The 18,817-nt window shown below is 38.3% G+C and overlaps 1 protein-coding gene across 1 annotated transcript in view; it reads left to right on the forward strand.

Moving 5' to 3' along the window:
- The window catches only part of ATE1 (arginyltransferase 1), a 176,508-nt gene that overhangs the window by 51,065 nt on the left and 106,626 nt on the right, over positions 1-18,817 (forward strand). Inside the window, 2 exon segments of the mRNA XM_074959230.1 lie at positions 1,685-1,717; positions 16,356-16,537. Coding sequence (XP_074815331.1) covers positions 1,685-1,717; positions 16,356-16,537 — 215 coding nt within the window.

Consider the following 18,817-nt stretch of genomic DNA (forward strand, 5'->3'; position numbering starts at 1 on the left):
GCCTCAAATTTGAATGGCTCTTTGGAAAACATAAAATGTGCTTTTTTTCAGAATCCAGAAGTAGAATTAGAATATTACAAGCATACATTTTCCCATGCCTCAGCAATAAAACTCAGAATTACTCAGGGTGTTGAACCCCTTCCTTGTGAGCATATCTGAAAGGGCTAATTATAGACACCACACACAGTTTCCTTGTCCTCAGCAGCTGTTTTTAGACATTGCTTAAAGCATATGTCTAAATATTTACCATTCATTTGTAGGTTAACTTGATTTTATGTGTTTGGGAGAAAATGTAAACAAAATTAGTGCCCTAGGAAAAATCTTAAATTTTATTTCTGTTGAGCTCTTGATTAATTTACTGTAGAATCAGTCTTTTCTCGTATACCATAATATACGGTTGTGACTGACTGCTCAGTTTGTACTTCACTGATTCTCCAATTAGTGTATTGCAGATTTATGCAGCTTCAGGGGGCTGGAGTCAATTTTTAAGTGATCTGTTTTACAGTAATTTGGCTGTACAAACACTCACTTTCATAAGTAAGGGTTTATTTAGGATATGTATAGCACTTTTGACCTAAGGTCAACAATGCCAGTGTAGTTTACATGTTGACAAGTTGGCATTTTCCTACTTTATTCTGTTTTAAGAAAGATCGTTTGCTGTGGGAAGTCTTGTTTATCAATGATACCATACATATACTCCTTCAGAGAGAATTAATCCTTTGCCTATATAAATCACAGTAAATTCATTAGGGGAGGAGTGAATTAAACTGGGCAACATAACACTACCTGTTAAATAAATTGATTATATTTTAAAAAATCCATTTTGGGATAAACTGATCCCTGTAGTATCTTTAAAATATTGACCAATACCTATTGTGCAAAATAAGTAAAAGTTATGCTGCTTTATTTAGAAGATAAATGGCATTAGGTAAATTACATTATTGTATATTCATAGTCTTTTTTTTTTTTTAATCTTGAACACAATCACAGTCTTTCTGTTTGAGTTTCTCCTTTTACGGCAAACTATTTGTGGCACATCAGTATATGTTGAAGAAAAACTCTAGCTTTGAGAACACTTGCACTTTCAGGAAGTTGGTTTTCATGGACCTGTGCAGGCATGATTTTGACTGATATTCTGCCTGTAAATGTTAAGATTTAACCAATCTCTACCACCAAACAGGAAGGCCAAAAAAAAAGGTGCTTTAGTGATAAGGATGGTAGGATGGAGGAGCAAGAGGCGTGGAGGTGGGAAGAGGAACTTTGAGCTTGTGCAGGGCATGGATTTAGAATAAAAATAAACCAGACGCAAACTTTGTATATGTAACTGTAATTTTATGTAGTTTTCCTCGGTCCCTTCTGGCAATTTTGTATTTTTACCTGTTTTGTATTTGACAGACGATTTCAAATGTTTTGTAAAATTAGTTCAAGTTTTATCTTCCAGTACTGGTAAATAAGACATACAGTGGTATATTTTTGGAAGGTTTGTTTTAATTTATGGAATCAGCTGTTTTTACTTTCAATGGTTTGTTTTGGAAAACGAAGTATTCTTAGAGATTGCATAGACTTCAGGGTATTCAAATTAATAGAGAAAATTTAACTTCAATGCTAACATTCTCTTGTTTCTGTGTTGTTTGTTCTGACCATCCTCGGGCGACTATGCTTCTGGTAAATCCCTCCAATACAGTTCACAAGATTCCTCTGCGATTCTCCACTTGAGGTATGAATTTAATCTTAATTCTAAACTTTGAAATGATTTAATTCCAGTGTATCTTGATTTCTTTTGCCTTCTGTAAACTGTACTTCTACCAGATCATTATCTAGATATTACAATAAGAGGACTATCTGTAAGGGACATAGGCTGAGATTTGCAAAGGAGCCTATGGGAGAGGCACATTCTTCCTTTGAATTTCAGTGGGAGTTGGTCGCCTTAACTCCTTTAGGCTCTTTTGATAAACCCAACCATTGACTCTGGTGTACACAGTACACCTATATTTTAGTATTGGGGATTGCATAAATAGAGGCAAAACCCGGAAGCCCTTAGTCAAGCAAAGCTCTTCAGGACTTTAGAATCAGGTCGTGAAAGGCTAATAAGACATGTAAATTTCTGATTGATTTAAGTTAATGTTAAAAAATCGTGGTTGGATATTTTTTGTTTGCTTTTTAAATAATGGCCAGGTATCTGATTGAATGTTATAACTATCTTAGGATGCCATGCTATCTTTTTCCCTCTTCTCTTTAGTAGTAGTCACTAACGCAGAATCTATCCATAGTCTGGGAGAGAAAGGTACCAAATTATTAAGGGCATCATTAGTGCCCCATAAACATTATAGAGGGTAGGGCCTTCTGACCCTGCATTCCAGCAACATCAGCTTCATTGCCAGTCCAGCAAGATCTCTTGGCATATTTTGAGGGGGACTAAAGGGGCAGAAGTTAAGTAAAATTCTAAAGTTTTCATTGTGTTAATGTGCTTTCTCTGACCCCCACATAGGACATTTATCATTCAATGCTACTTAGGACACTTGGTATTCTAAAGACCAGGCTTACTTTATATACTAATTATGAAACATGTTCGACAGAAATGTACCAAGCCTCAGTGAGTGTTTGTCCCTACAAAAGATGGTTTAACAAGTGAGGAGCTCTGTGTCTTATTTTAAATTGATTATGTTAATGTTTATCAGTTTCAGTGTCTAGTTTTTGTCCTCTGAACTGATTCTCTGGCTCTGTTACTACAGTACAAATCCAAAATAAATAAATAAATTTAATAACTGAGGAACATGCCTGTTTGGTTCTATGCTGCAATTAACTTCCTCAGCCATCAACAAAATCCTTTCTCTGCCTTCCTTAAGATTCCATCTGCAGTGCACACACCTAAGGCACTTTGGAGGACACGCCGTATAGTAAGGTGGTTGTTGCTCACTAGGTCTGGGAAAGAGATCCTTTTTTAAAATACGACATCCTCGTTTTTGCTTAAAAGGGGTGCAAATGGTAAATTGGATATTGCATCAGTTGGCTTTGCAGAAGTTTGGCTAGCACGCCTGTTTTATTCTGGTCATCTCAATCCATTGTTGTGACAAAGTGCAATAAGACTTTAACCTTTTCATGATCCACTCTTTTAATGTTGGGGCCTGCATGCCAAACCAGGATGGCTGTTACCAGGAAAATCTTTGTGTAAGTGAAAATTTTCACAAGATGTTGAAAGCACAGTAGTCTACAGGGCCTAACGGGATCTAAGATCTTTACTGTGCTCACATGCTTATGATTATATGTGATCACCAATTTTCTGTTCCTCTGCTCTCATTGCTGGCAGAAGTTTTTATCGCAGCCTGACAGCTAGTCCCCTAGCTGGTTCCTAAATGCATGCTTGTTACATGGCTCTTCTGCTGGTTTAAAATAGGTTCACTAGTAGGTTTCTGGAAAATGGCTAATCTGTCAGCCTCAGTTTGTTTAATATCCTTTTTTCTTTTAAGAATTAAAACGATGGAAAAACATTTTTTGGGGGGGGGGGAAGGGCAGGGGGAAAGAGGCTATGCATAAAATCTCATGTCATACTTTGGGTTATTATGTCAATACAAGTAAATTAGAAATGATAAAAAAGCAAACTCAACATTAAGAAAGATTTTCTCCCTTTTCGGCAGTTTGTTTGTAAAAACAGGTCTGTTGTGAAGTAAAGGAAAATTAAGTGAACACATCACTTTTTAATCTTATCTGCTTTTGTTCTAAAGAGGAGTCCAGGACTAGCGACTAAGACCTGAGAAAGGAGTTCACAGTTTGGAATGATGATTGAGATTACTTCATTTCCAGAACAAATACTGGGAAACAAAAATGTGGTACTGTCTTTGTTGTATGTCTTAAAGAGTTAACGACCACATGATGGCAATGAAATTGTCAGGTTATAGTAATTACACCAGTAATTTGATATGTTGCAGTTTGAATGAAGCCATGTGTGGAAGGTTTGTTACTTTTCTCTGCTGAATCTACCTCCTTTACATTCCTGTAAGCTGAAGACTAATAGAGCTCATTAGACTTTATAGGAAAAGGGCTTTTATCACCTCGTCAAGTCAGGCAGCAGATTTCCATTATATTTCTAATTTTGTATGGCTACATAGATGCTGATGTACAGTTCCCTGCTAGGTTTATGCTAGTATTCTTTCTTACAGACATTTTTTATTGACATTTAGAAGCTTGAATTAAATTTTGTGTGGCACCACTTACAGATGTCTTCAATTAGATGAAGTTAAATAAAAGGGGTTGTATATCTGAGGCCAAAGGATTCTTGAAATTCTCTATTCTAAAATGATTTCCACAATCCAATCCAGTAGGATGCAGCTTCTTCCATTTTGAGGGGGGGGAAAAAATTCAAAGCAAAACTAAACCTTATGTGAGTTTGAATTTGTTTTGAATTTTTAATCTGTATTAGCTGCAGCAAGTACCTATATTAAAATAGTCTTCCCACTCATTTTATTTTTCCTTCCTGTATTACTTAAATCAGTCTTGAGGTATTGCCATCAATTCTTAAACATGAATTAAAATATTATTTCCTTCGAGATATAATAGGTGACAGTGGAAGAACAGACAACTCTCTAGCAAAAAATACAACTCTGTAAAGAGAACCATCCTATTTTCCCCGCTAAGACTATATAAAAAACATTCAGCTCTTTATCACTGCTAAAGATTTTGGTGTCTTCTCAGTCTGTCTAGACAAGAGCAAGATTGATGGTGTGGTACAATGCACAGCAATCTGCCATATAAATATTAGCAGAATAGCTGAGAATTATTCAGTGAGTAGAAATAAGCATATCAGTGATGACACTCTCTTGTGGTACTCATTGATGTTTACTTGGAGAAAATTCAATGCTCTTAAAACAGAAAGTTGCAAAGTCAAGTAAGAGTTTGTACATGAAGTCCTCTCTGCACAGAAATGAGAATTTACCTTACAAAAATACCAAGATTGGGGACAAGAGTAGGACTACAGTAAACGATCTTCTGAAGTTCCAAATGTTTGTGATGTTGGCAAATCTTTATTAAGCATAATTGTTAAATAGATTTTTGGTAATCAGCAAATCTTAGTCAGGTTTTTGTTATGTTTTTGTTACCCTCATTGGTTTGCTTTCCCCCATTTTACAAGCCTTCCTATCTGTCCTCTTCCCAGGCCACTTACGTTACTTCTTTATGGTCTCTCTTTGCCCTGTCTTTCCCTCACTTTGTCTCATCACCTCATTTCAGGTTCAGAACTTTATGCAAGACACCTGTTACTAGCATTGACAATAGATTTGCCGTCAACCTTCTAAAATGCACCAGACAAACTAGCTTTCAGAGCAGGCACAGCTTACATGTTTTGCTAAACTTTCAGGGTGAGGAACGAATGTGCTTGTGACAGCTGGTTTGCTGGCTGGACAACTATTTTCTTCCCCTGACCGCCCCTTCTAAAAATATTTAAACATGCTGTTTAGTCAGTCCCCATCCTCCACCCCCCAAAACTCATGGGTTGCTGTTTAAGAAGTTAAATTTAAGGTTTGATTTATTATGCAATGCTTAAAATATGTGGTTTATATTTTAGAAGAATAGAACTAACAAAAAGTTTGTGCTCCAACAGAAATTCTAATATTTTTATATCTGACCTTTTATATTCATGCTGTTCAGAAAACATCTGTTGGCCAAAAAAGTTCTGATGTTTTAGAAAAACTAAGATTAATGGGATTGGTGTATAAGGTAATTCTATATTATATCCTGTTAGCCCTTACTTACAGTTTGTGATAAAAATAACTGATTTTTTTTAAATGTCAGTTTTCTCTGCAGTTTCTTTGTCTTCTATCAGAGGGGTAGCCGTGTTAGTCTGTATCCATAAAAACTCCTTGTTCTTCCTGTCTTTGTTGGTCACAAGGCCAAGACCAATCAATACAAAAACTTTTCACCTTCCTTATCCAGCCCATCAAATTTTTGTCCAATCTCTGTTCTCCCTGTCTTTAGTTGCATTGCTGTGTAGCAGCTGTGTGGTGGTCATCATCTTTAACTCTCCATTTAACCAGTTTTAGTGCTAAGTGACTACAGCTGAGGAGACAATGGTTGTGAGTTTTTTCCTTTTAAGATCTTACCCTTTGCTTTTCCCCCCACATACAGATGTAGTCATCTGCTGGACTTAATTTGTTCAGTTCTGATGGGATACATTGTAATGTAAAATACATTGTAACTAGACCAACCAGTGGATTAGACTTTTGATGTCATTCTATCTGAAGTTAAAAAAGGTATGAGAATCTTGCAGAATAAACTGAGTAGGATTATACAAGCCTCTGTAAAAGGACAAAATCAAATTAAAACAGAAGTAGCCTCAGAAGATATTGCAGCACTTGAGAGCAGGGGGGAAAGATGGGGCCTCGTTGGGACCACCCTTTCTTCCCAGTGCCCCAGGAAGCAGAACTGTGAAGAGGTGAGGCGTCCCTTTCCTCGGGAGGACCAGGGCCGATGCAGAGCCCCCTTGCCCAAGCCAGGTAGGCTGGGGCAAGAGAAAAAAATCAAGGAAGCCAGGGTCATAACTTTCAAGCCAACAGAAGCAAATGCAAAAGCAGGCTCTGCACCAGCCACCTTTGGACACTGATGATGTCATCAGCCAGCTTTCTACAGTTTTCACTGTGGATCAACAGTGACAAGGTGTCACTAAGCAGTTTCTTTGAATTTATTCCTGTTTCTAGGAGTTCTTACAAGAAGAGTCTGATAAAGTATCCTGGGTCCATTAAGATTCACTACTTGAGATACTTGTCAAAATTTTGCAGCATTTCAATAGATTACTTAAGGCAGTCACTTACCTTAGACCCCAGGTTAGGTTTCCTCTTTCACCGGGGAGCCTTAGTCCTACAAAGGTTGTGAGAACCTTCTCTCTTCCCCTTTGAATCTTCAACCTTAAGTTTTTATCTATTAAAGTGAGTTTCTAATGGCTATTACTCGTGCCTCCTTGATGGAGGAGAGAGCTACACTTGTGTAAGGAACCTTAAAAATAAGACATGAGCATATTTGGACAACTACATTGTTTTCTTCTGAAGGTAGCTTTCGAATTTTACCTCAGTCAGGGTATTTCCATTCTCTGTTTTTGTCCCAGCGTAGGCAAGAGAAATCAAATTAAAAAGTAAGTAGTAATTTGCTCTATAAATTTTAGTTATAAAACTAATAGGTATATTATTATAGAACTGTACAAAAAACATTCAAACAACTTTCTTGATTAAAGACCAGCAGTCTGTTTTCACATATTTGATCTGTAGAGGACAAACTCAGGGAAACTTAGTGTTCCAAAATGAACAACTCAAAATCATTTGTTACGAAAATCTTCATAAGTATAGAACCCATAGCATTACACTCTTCTGCTGTAAGTATTTTAAAACTAGGGCACATTCAAAATGCAAGAGATTATGAACGTTAGCATATACAATCCTCACTTCAGAGCTGTTGAGTAGAATGCTTTTTGGTACAAAGATTTAATAATTGGTTTCCCATCCAAGGCCCTCATCCTGCAAAGATATAAATTCCTGAGTAATTTTTTGTGTTGTGAGTGGTCCCATTGCCTCCAATGGGAGTGTTCAGAGTGCATTAAGCTAAGCATATGTGCAAGTGTTTGCAGGATCAGGGCCCTGCTATTTCCTTATCCCAACCCAATTTAGCGTGTGAGAGCTGTCAGGATCACATGACAAAGTGCATGACTACAAGCTGCATGTCTTGCTCGTTTTTCATTTTCCCTTTGATGTTGGATACACCGTTTATATACTGCTAACAATCCCAATTGCTTTTCAGATACACTAATAGTAAGAGCTTGCAAATTAGCAAACTCTTTTCAAAAGAAAGCAGAAACCCTTTATTTAAAACAAAAATATTTCCCCTGAGGAATCCAGTATTGGTAAATTTAAGACACCAATATTTTTCCCATTATGATTAGGGTGACATTCATTTTTGATCTTCACAATTTACTTTAGTTTAGTTCTCTTTTTTTCCTAGAAAAGTATGAATAATTCTGTTTAATTTCATAATGGAAAACTACAATTTCTGCAATACTGGTTCATGTAAAAAAAAATTGAATGTACATTTATTGAAGTTGTTTAGAGAAAATAGTTTCTTCATTGGCAAGCAAACCTCAGATTGTATGCTTAGGTTTCATCCAATAATTGCTACATACTGCAGCGAGTTTGCTTCTTAGGTTATATATAAAATTGTGGTACTTTGAGGCTTAGCTATCATAGCTAATTAAAAATCAGTTTAAAGCTTCTAACAGTCTTGAAACCTATAAGGATTCATATGAGTGCTGACGTTTGATTCAGTCGTTCATATTGTGAGAAATGGGAAATAAAAATATTTGGCCAAACTGTGAAGTCATTCCACATTTATTTCCTTGTGGGTATAGAGAATTATTATCAGCTACAAGAAAACCAGCAAAGATTTACATTTTTCAAGTATATTCCAGAGTTGCTTTTATCAGTGACCTTTTTGTTGAGAATATATAGCTTACACTGCATCAACCGACGAAGTGAGCATGACTGTTCAAAGCCACCAAAACTGAAGAAATTAAAAATTACGACATACTGTAATTCAGTCTGACTAGTAAATGGGCATAATGTTAGTGTGATAGCATACAGGATCCTTTAAGTTGTCCCACCCTTTCCTGACCACATACACACAGTTAACTCCAACATTAGCAGAGTTCCAATAAAAAGTGAGGGCACACCTGGCAAAAGATTCCCTCTAGGACCCCTGAGAGCGTGGCGAGCTACCAGGTTAACACAATACTGGGGAGGCACTTTGAAAGCCATAAATTCACTGACCCCAGGGAAAACTGTATCTAGACTAGAAACAAGAGATTTCCTCCTTTCCTTTCCCTTTATGAGTAGTATAGACTTGTCTTCTCACCTTCGTCTTTACATCCAAAGCAGAAGAGAAAGAACGTATGATCCCTTAATTGTTATGGTTAACGTTACATTCCATCTGGCAAGTGATAGTTGCTGTATTTCAAGGTTCATCAGGAATAGGTAGAGTGACCGGACTATATAGGAGTAAAACTACACAGTTACCTTGATTGTAAGTTCTTTGGGACAGGAACCATCTTTTTGTTTTGTTTATGTACAGTGCCTTGCACAATAGGGTCTGGGGCCATTACTCCTACGTGCCCTGGTAATACAAATTAATAATAATAAATAAAGTAAAGCTTCTAAAAGAAAAGTGAAAGTAACTGACATGCATTCAAGCGATCTGGGACATTGACTATCATAAGTGAAGTTTGAATATAACAATTTACTATAAACATGTTCCACTGTATTACTGGACTTATGATCAATACAATATATTAGATCATGGGTCGGCAACCTTTGGCATGCGGCCTGCTCCCTGGCAGGGTGGACTGGTTTGTTTACCTGCCACATCCACAGGTTCGGCCGATCGCAGCACCCACTGGCAGTGGTTTGCCGTTGTAGGCCAATGGGGGCTGCAGAAAGCGGTGCGGGCTGAGGGATGTGCTGGCCGCCGCTTCCCTCAGCCCCCATTGGCCTGGAGCGGCGAACCGCGGCCGGTGGGATCTGTGATCGGCCGAACCTGCAGACGCGGCAGGTAAACAAACCGGCCCGCCAGCGAGTTTACCCTGGCGGGCCGCATGCCAAAGGTTGCCGATCCTTGTATTAGGTGATATAAGTTAATATTAAATGTGATTTAAAGCACTAATGATAAAACATTGAGATATAAAAGTTTATAGCCAGTATAGTATGAGGTCAAAGTAGAATCAAACCCTCTGGTGTTAATAGAATAGGTAGCTAGTTGAATGATAAGTGCAATTAATATGTAACAAAAATACATTTTATTGTACTTTTTTGACATGATATAAGCTAGTTTATCTTTTTATTTTGGTCCTGGTTTTAGTTCTTAAATCTACATTTTTGATTGCACCCGTAGCACCCATAAATCTTTATAATTCTCACACCAATGAATCCTTGATTTTTTTCATATTGATACCTAATATTAGCGTTTGAGACCTGGTAGCCTCAACCCTCCTCCGGGGTCGCGGGGGAGAACTAATTTTGCTTGTTTTTGTATAAAACTTCAACTTGTTCACTGGGAGTATGGTGTATATTCAGATATCCCACACTCTTGTGTTTTGGGATTTAAATTACTTAGTTGGTCTCTTAAACGAGATTTGCTGCAGAGAATATTGTAATAGGACGTTCTTATTTCTATCACTCTGCCTCTCTTCTTATGTTTAGCTGATACAAAAAACTTCCTGGGACTGTTTTACCCTTTTCCCTACCTGTTTTTTTAATTAAAATGTGATACATTTTCAAGAATATATTCAACTAATCTATTCAAACTAAATAAATATTGAATTTTGTTATATTTTTCTTTCTCATTATTTCCTGTGCTAAAAAACAGCAAACAAAACTGTCAAATGTATTGCACTAGATAATAAAATAAAGATCTATTAGCAGAGGTTAATTAATGGCCAGTGGTGGGGCATGAATTGTTCAATTATAAACTATGCTGCTTTCTGTGAGTCAGTGTCTGTTAACTCAGGGTACAGCACCCTGTGAGAGGGGGTGGGTGTCCGAAGCTTGGGATGGTACAAGATACCAGCAGCTCCTGCTGTACCAGATGGCCTGGAGCCAGGCCACCCAACAGTTTGCACCATGTTCTACTAACCTAGGGTTGAATCAAGCCCATTGCCTTTAAAATACCATAATAAAAATAATCCAAATGTTAGATCTTGTTTGAAGAAAAGGTAGCATTCAAGGTCATTTGCCTCAGACTTGTGAGGGCCTGGGGTTTTAATAATATAGCCCTTAATCACAGCATACCTAGTTGTGTTGTGATTCTCTCTCACAGCTTGAGGTTTAGCTTTTTTTTCCTCTGGTGTTTTTCTTTTTAATGTAATTTATTAAATGAGGGAAAAAAACACTGTTAGCTTTTTAATTCCCCATTTTTTTCACTTGGACCATGTTGTCTTTAGACACCCTCTTATTAAAACCCTGAAGGCATAAATATTTTAAACTGCGTTACTAGGGGAATATTATTTCTAACATCAGACTGTTTCAACAGAGTGCTTTTGTCATTGGATTTCTTGGCTCGTTAATTTTAGAAGCTGTGGCACTTTTTGTAGTAATCAGAATAACTCAGAGTTTTTGTGGAATAAGAGTTAGGGTGCAGTGTTTCTGGTAGATGAGGTGAGCCCTGTACGATATGTCTTAATCACCTGATGTCAATTATTGTGTACTTAGCATAGCGAATGCCAAACATTGTCCCAGAAGGACACTTTAATAGTGCAAGGTGCTATGAACCCATTTCTGGAGGGACAGATCAATATTTCACATTGACTTAGTATTCTAGATCTGTTATACCTGAAAAGCCACTAGATGCAACTTAATACAAGTAAGACCTCAAGTTCAATGGAGTTGAGCATTCACTAAGATGTTGGGGAGTGTGGGGAACAATATGTTACAAAAGATTACTTTGCATGAAAGGAGGAAATGTGTAAAATAAAACTTTGTTTGGTGAGGTTTGGTTTAATACAATGTAGATTCCAGAACTTTGCTGGAAATTATTGGCATGCCTGTAATATATTCATTGTAAAACAGAATTTGTTCATAATATTTTACAATAATTGAATTGGTGGGAATTAATAGTGGGAATACTTAAGGTATAAATAGTAAATACTGTACCTGACATCTGTGCTTCTTTTGCGGAGGTTCATTGATTCATTTTGGTTGAGATGATGTATATGCATCTTCTCCCTCTACTCGCTGCCATCTGCGCGCACACAGGCGTTCTTTTACTTCACAAAATAACTGCACGTTAGCTGAAATGTTATTCTATATACTCTATGCTATACTTTTTTTTGAAAGTTCAACAAATCCTGTTGGACAGTTTTTAACTTCAGATATTTAAGTTTAGACTTTTTTTGCATGTGGATAAAAGTTTACTCTTCCAACTTTACTGCTTCACAGAGATTGACTTTTTAAAGTGTGAAGAAATTAGAAGCAGTTTAATTTAGAAGAAACACAAGTACTCGTTTCTGAAGCTGTGTAATGCAAAAGCATAAACAGCATTTTCTGCTAAATTTAAGGTACTGGGATGTGACTCTTCAAATAGAAATGCACCTCTATTGCACTTCTCTTGGTGGAATAAGACAAAAATAGAAAAACTTATTGTTCTTTCAGTCCATGTCTTCTTGCTGAGGGCCTTATCAACATCTGTTGAAAGGGTGATGTGCAGTCTGAGTGCATGCAAGGGGCAAGAGCGTGATGCTCCAACAATGCTGGACCAGTGGAACATCAGAGCAAGCACAAATTAGAGCAGATTGTTCTATCTTGAAATAATGGCTAAACTGACCCCTGACTGCTTGCAGAAAGTGTTAAGAAGAGCTCTGGTCCACCTGAGGAGCTGGTGCTTAAAGTAGTGTTGCTTTCTCTTGGGACATGGATGTGAAAATAATCCCTAATGAAGAATTAATCATTAGATATAATATAGAAATAACTTGTTTTTTGTCTTGAGTAGCTGCTGCATGAACAAATAGTTTATATAAGAAAAAACATAACTGATATAAGATCTGCATAGAAACAAGTCTGTGTATATGCACTATAGTTTGAGGTCCACGTTTTTTATTGATACACAAGCTGTCAGTTCCATATTTAGTGTTAGTAATACCACACTGCAGTTATTGGTTGAAAACGCAATTGGTGAAATCTGTGCAAGGAGAAACATCTGAGTTTTAGGCCTTAAAATCTTGAAATTGTCCCATTTAGAGGTTTAATATTAACAAGGTTATTTCATGTAATTTTTTTGGAAAATGGGGGAATATTTTGAAAATATAGATGTAGGGCATGCAGCTTTCCTAAATAAGATGTTAATCTTGCTAGTGTACTCCAATCTTAGCTCTGGTTCAATGCATTTAGTTTGTAATAACTATAGCCAAATACTTTCTCTTGTGCCTTTTATAAACGGTCATATTGTAAACACTACTTGCATGGTCTTTATCATTGGAATTACTTGTTTGAACAATTCAGTCACTTTTACCAAACAAGTCAGTTGAAATTATTTTTGCTCATGTGACTAATTTTTGACATATGGTACCAATCAAAATAAATTTGACTGCCCATCATCTCTTCAGTCTAGGCTATGGTATAAAAATTCTTCACTTAAACCCACCTTCTGTTTTGTAATGTAAAACAGTTGGCAATAGAAGGTAATATCAGATTTATTGAGTGAAAAGCAGTTCTTTCTGAACTTCTTGTTCAGTGAAAAACATGACAAGATGGATAATTAAGTTGAACACTGTGGAATTCAGGATTAAAGGGAACTAAACGGTAAAGAAAATGTCATGCCAAAGTTAGTTGTGCAATACATTTTAATTAGAAGATGGTTTTCTTCTTAGTTTGAAGAACTAGTCTCTGGGTTTAGATACTTACCTAATCTGCATACTAGACTGTCTGTACAAACACACAACAACAATAAATTATATCCCTACAGCCAACCACCCTGCCCTGCCCTCTCTTTAGAGAGCTGAGAAAAAAGATAAGCTCTGAAGATTCTTCCGCAACAAATACTTTACAGTTTGAGTTTCTCCACTAGTTACTATGAATACTCTAAATTACTGTAAACATTAAGCACCTCAGTACCTGTCTGAGAGCAGTATTGTACCAATTTTAAAGATAAAACTGAGAAATGGAATTTCTCTGGCCAAAGTCACATAACGAATCATTTTTGGTACTTGGAATACAAAAGGTCGTCCCGCCCCCGGTAATAGCTCACCTTACCTGATCACTCTCGTTACAGTGTGTATGGTAACAACCATTGTTTCATGTTCTCTGTGTATATAAATCTCCCCACTGTATTTTCCACTGAATGCATCTGATGAAGTGAGCTGTAGCTCACGAAAGCTTATGCTCAAATAAATTTGTTAGTCTCTAAGGTGCCACAAGTACTCCTTTTCTTTTTGCATATTCTGAAAGTAATATGTTAAATGAAGAGGCATGAACAAAATCTTGTCCTGCATCGTAGTTAGTTGTGGGTTGATCTGGGACCATACTCAAAACATACTTGCCATAAAACCATAAATTATATCCTCAGAAATCCTGACAATTTGTAGTAAAGCAAAAAGTGTTACTAGAATTTAAGTATTGTACTCTATTAAGTATGAGAGCACATTGCCAAGATTGTTTTCCTGTTTGTTTTTTGGACCCCACAAAGCAGAATACTCATCTTCAAAGTTTGTGCTTCACTGAACTTGGCACTTTTCCTTGAAAAAATTTTGCAATGGAAGCCCTAGGTAACATACAGAGAGCATGACCTTTTAAAATGCAAATAGTATATCAGAACGGTGTAGCAGTGTTACTGACAGTAAGGTATACACAACTTGTTAGTAGTGTATGTAGTGTAACACCAAGGTTACATATTTAAACCCAAAAGGCAGAGAATATGAAGTAATAATTAAGGTTCTCATAGTGACAGTAACCCATATTGTACAATATATTCATGTATGCATTTAACAACCTAGCTAGCAACACTCTGTGATAGATGCCTGAGTCAATGTTGGACCTGCATCCAACCGTCCTCTAGGGGAAATGTATATGTGTTTGACCACCTGTGGGAATTTGAGGCTATGGCTACACTGCCCTGCCCTTCTTACAGAACTCTATTAATGCAAACAAACCTTTTAGTTCTGCCCTTGGTGTCCACACAGGGGAGTTACAGAACAGCCCTTTGGTGTACAGTGCTGTTTATTCCCCTGTAGTCTGAACAATGGGGCACTGTAGACAAGTCCTGAGAAGAGCTCCTCAGAGTCCTACTTCTGAACATTTTTGACTTTTCCAAAATGGGAGAAGCAAAAAATAAGTCCCCAAATTAGTTTTAATAATAATAATAAAAATCCCAAACCTACACATTTAGACAGAATTGTTCATATTAATATAGCACTCTGTGCTATGCTACATGATTACACGATTGAAGCCTTGAGTCAGTTTGTATCATTGAAATTGGTAATCTATACCAGCAACTGATCAGAAAAGAACTATGGGTTTTTTTTCCCCATCTGAACAAGATTACAAGTGAGCTTCTTGTTATAGAAAAATGAGTTTGTTCCAATAATCATAAAGCAGACATGGAGGGGTAAATCTAATCTCTTTCCAGCAACTGCAAAACTAACATCATATCACTAGTTCAAGGATGTGCTCCTGTATCATAGCTTTTTCTGACAAATTCTTTGATCCCTGTAGGACCTATTCAGTCTAAATGGTGGCTTTAATAATTAAGGCTAGATCCTTTATATATTACACAAAAATCATTACATGTATTCAGATCGTAAATAGCTATTTGTTTTATTTAACAATGCATGGTGTTAAGATAAGATTGCACACTTTCTTTCTTTGAAGGGAAAAGAGTCAAAACAGACCTTTCCTGCTTTATTTCTTGCTCCCCATTGCTAATAAACTAAAAACATTGCTTACAGTTCTAAGTGCTTAGTCCAACAAGAATTATCTTCTGTTATACAGTAAGCAAGACTACAAAGCTTAAATTTGGTTCTTCAGCACCCTGATCTTACATACAATTTTTAAAAATAAATTCTTAACAAATCAACAAGAGGATATTAATGACAGTGGAAGAAATATAAAGCATTTATTAATCATAGAAGGTTAGGGTTGGAAGGGACCTCAGAAGGTCATCTAATCCAACCCCCTGCTCAAAGCAGGACCAATCTCCAATTTTTGCCCCAGATCCCTAAATGGCCCCCTCAAGGATTGAACTCACAATCCTGGGTTTAGCAGGCCAATGCTTAAACCACTGAGCTATCATTAAATGACATACACATTTGGTGGCATGTCCCTTATAAAGGTAGAAGTAGGAAAAGACTCACAGCCATATCAGGGAAAAGCATCATTTGCAATACCGCTTTAAATTGCACATAAAACAATCTGGAAAAAACGCAGATAATTTTGATTTCTCCTAATTTCAGCAGAATCACTTTTCTGATGTTTGGTACAGAAAGTGTAGACTAATAATCATGACTATAGAGAGAACCATGCATTGACACCATCTTGCAAGCTATAAAGCTAACTCTGTGAAATGCATGTTTTTTCAAAACAGGAATTGATTGTCCATCTTATTTGATTTTGATACATCAAGATTTTAGGTATTCCTGGAGATTTCACACTGCATTATTGTTTAATAGTGATAGATAACAAAAGTAGTATGGAAGTGGAGGGTCTTCAAATTGTGTGTCCATCCCGTGTCGTGTAGAATAAGATTACATTGTGTGTGGTGTTCTCTGCTATCTTTTTTTCAGTTTTGTTTATACAGAAAACTTGTTTAATCACTAATTATCCCTTTTTTGTTGTTGTTTCCCTTAGGCAGAGAATCCTCCCAGTGGTCCTGATTGTGGTTATGGTTCTTTTCACCAGCAGTATTGGCTAGATGGGAAGATAATTGCTGTGGGTGTAATTGATGTTCTTCCATACTGTGTGTCCTCTGTGTATCTGTACTATGATCCTGACTATACTTTCCTATCTTTGGGAGTCTACTCTGCATTAAGGTAAGAGGAGAACATTTTTGATCTTCAGTTAGTAGTGATTGATATTTGCTCTTAAATTTGAGTTTGTGTACTGTATTTCAAACCAAACCTTATACTGGAGATATTAAGCAAGAGTTTCTTGTTTAATTTTGATGAGGGAGAAGCTTTTAGGGGAAAAATCCCTTTATGTAGTTACTCAAGATTTAGCTTAAGTTCTGAACGTTCTCAGCATTGTCTACTAGTATTCAAGCAGCTATAAAATTTCCATGTAGATTGAAAATATAGAATTACATTTAGAAGAGGGAAGACAATACTGAAATTGAAGTTTTCTTATTTGCTTCATCTTTTTATTTGGATTAGGAAATTGAGTTTTTAAGTGAAGGCTTTTATTTTTTATTAATCAAGCTTTATATCACAATAGACTAGATTTTGTCATTCTTGGGCCAGGTCTACACCACAGACTTATATTGGTATAACATTTCTCAAGGGTGTGAAAAAGCCACACCCCTGAGCAGCGTAGTTATGCCCACCTAACCCCCAGTGTAGACAGCGCTATGTTGGTGGGAGAGCTTCTCCTGTTGACATAGCTACAGCCTCTCATGGAGGTGGATTACCTATGCTAATGAGAGAAGCGCTCTCATTGGTGTAAGAGCATCTTCACTTAACTTCTTTAAGTGCAGACCTGCTCTTACTCATGTGAGGTAGTCCTTCACTCCTCAGGTAGTCTCATTGATTTCAGTGTTTACTATACTTCAGTAAATTTTTTTCAGCAACTAAACTATTTGTCAAAAAATGCATTTTTCAGCTGAGCAAAACTCAAAAATTTGATACAAATTCAACAAATAGTATAGGACAAACAAATTTTTGTCAGGACTGAGATGCTCTTCACAAAATGAGAAGAGGTGAGTGAGGAGGAAGGAAGTGGGGTGATAGTCTCTCCTTATAACTTTTAGCCCAGTGGTTAGGCCACTCACGTGGGATGTGGGAGACCCCTGTTCAAGTCCTCACTCTGCCTGATGTGGAGAAGGTATCAGAACTTCTTCGAGTGATTGCTCATGTGTATTCCACAATAGATGTGCGTGCTCGCCACATGCACCGGTCCCGGAAGTTTTCCCCCTAGCAGTACCCTTAGGGGGAATCATCCCAGCGACTCCTGGAGTGGCGCCTCCATGGCGTAGTATAAGGGGCGCTGCACGTTCCCCCCACCCTCAGTTCCTTCTTGCCGCTAGTGAAGGTGCATCGGAACTACTCTACTCCAGCTTTGCTGTAGCTCGTCCCCAGAACTTCTTGTTTGTTCAGTGTTAGTACCTGTAGTTAGTTAGCTGTTCAGTTAGAGTGCCCGGGCCAGGGCATGCCCCGGGTTTTAAGTCGTGCAACACTTGTAGGCAATCTATGCCAAGGAGTTACCCCAGCACACAGACTGTTTAAGCTGTTTGGGAGAAACCCATATCAGCGATCGTTGCAAGATTTGCAAGTCATTTAAACCTCGGACTGAGAGATTAGACTCCAGGCTATTCTGATGGAGTCAGCGCTGACCCCGACTCTGGCGCCTTCGACCAGTCGGCACCGCTCCCTGTACACGGGGCACAAGAAGGCAAAGGAAACGCCTTCTTTGTCGTGGCAGCGAGGGAAACCAGGGGCAGAGACTAGACCCATGTCAGGTAGTCCTTGATCCCCTCCGGCCTCAAGGCCTCCGACTCGCATAGAGCGGAGTAGCCCAGCCACTTCGGAAACGCCGGAGGCCCTGCAGGCGGCCTGGGACGTCATGTCCATGCCAGTACCAGGAGTGCTGCCGATATTGGCACCACACTCCAGGGGCAAGCCATCGCTGGGTTCTCCGAAGTCGCCCCCAGCTTGGCACCGGTCTCAGGCCAGGGAACGTTCCCAACGCCGTTCGCCACCCAGCGATAGTTCAGGGCGTAACCCTCAACTCCCACCAGACTGTCTGGGTGGGTGCTGTCCGTCTGAAACTCTCGGCACCGGTCTGCGTCACGGAGTGAGTACAGACGGGACCGAGGCAGACGTCGCCAGAGGCCCATGTCTCATAGGGATTACCACGGCTGGTCATGGCACGGACGTCGACGCCGTTCCCACTCTGAATCCCACTCCAAGACTTGGCCAAGGCAACACCGCCGCAGCCCAGGGCATCGATCGCCGGCACCTCGCAGTCGCGAGTCCGCCTGTCTGAGCCCATCGCGGAGCAGCAGCTACAGATAGTACCAGTCCTCCGCATCAAGGTCGCTGTCCCGTGGGCAATGTTGTTCCCGGCACTGCTGTTCCTCCCTGTCCCGAGACAGCGGC

Source organism: Natator depressus, chromosome 7, assembly GCF_965152275.1.
Source record: "Natator depressus isolate rNatDep1 chromosome 7, rNatDep2.hap1, whole genome shotgun sequence".
Classification (NCBI taxonomy): domain Eukaryota; kingdom Metazoa; phylum Chordata; order Testudines; family Cheloniidae; genus Natator; species Natator depressus.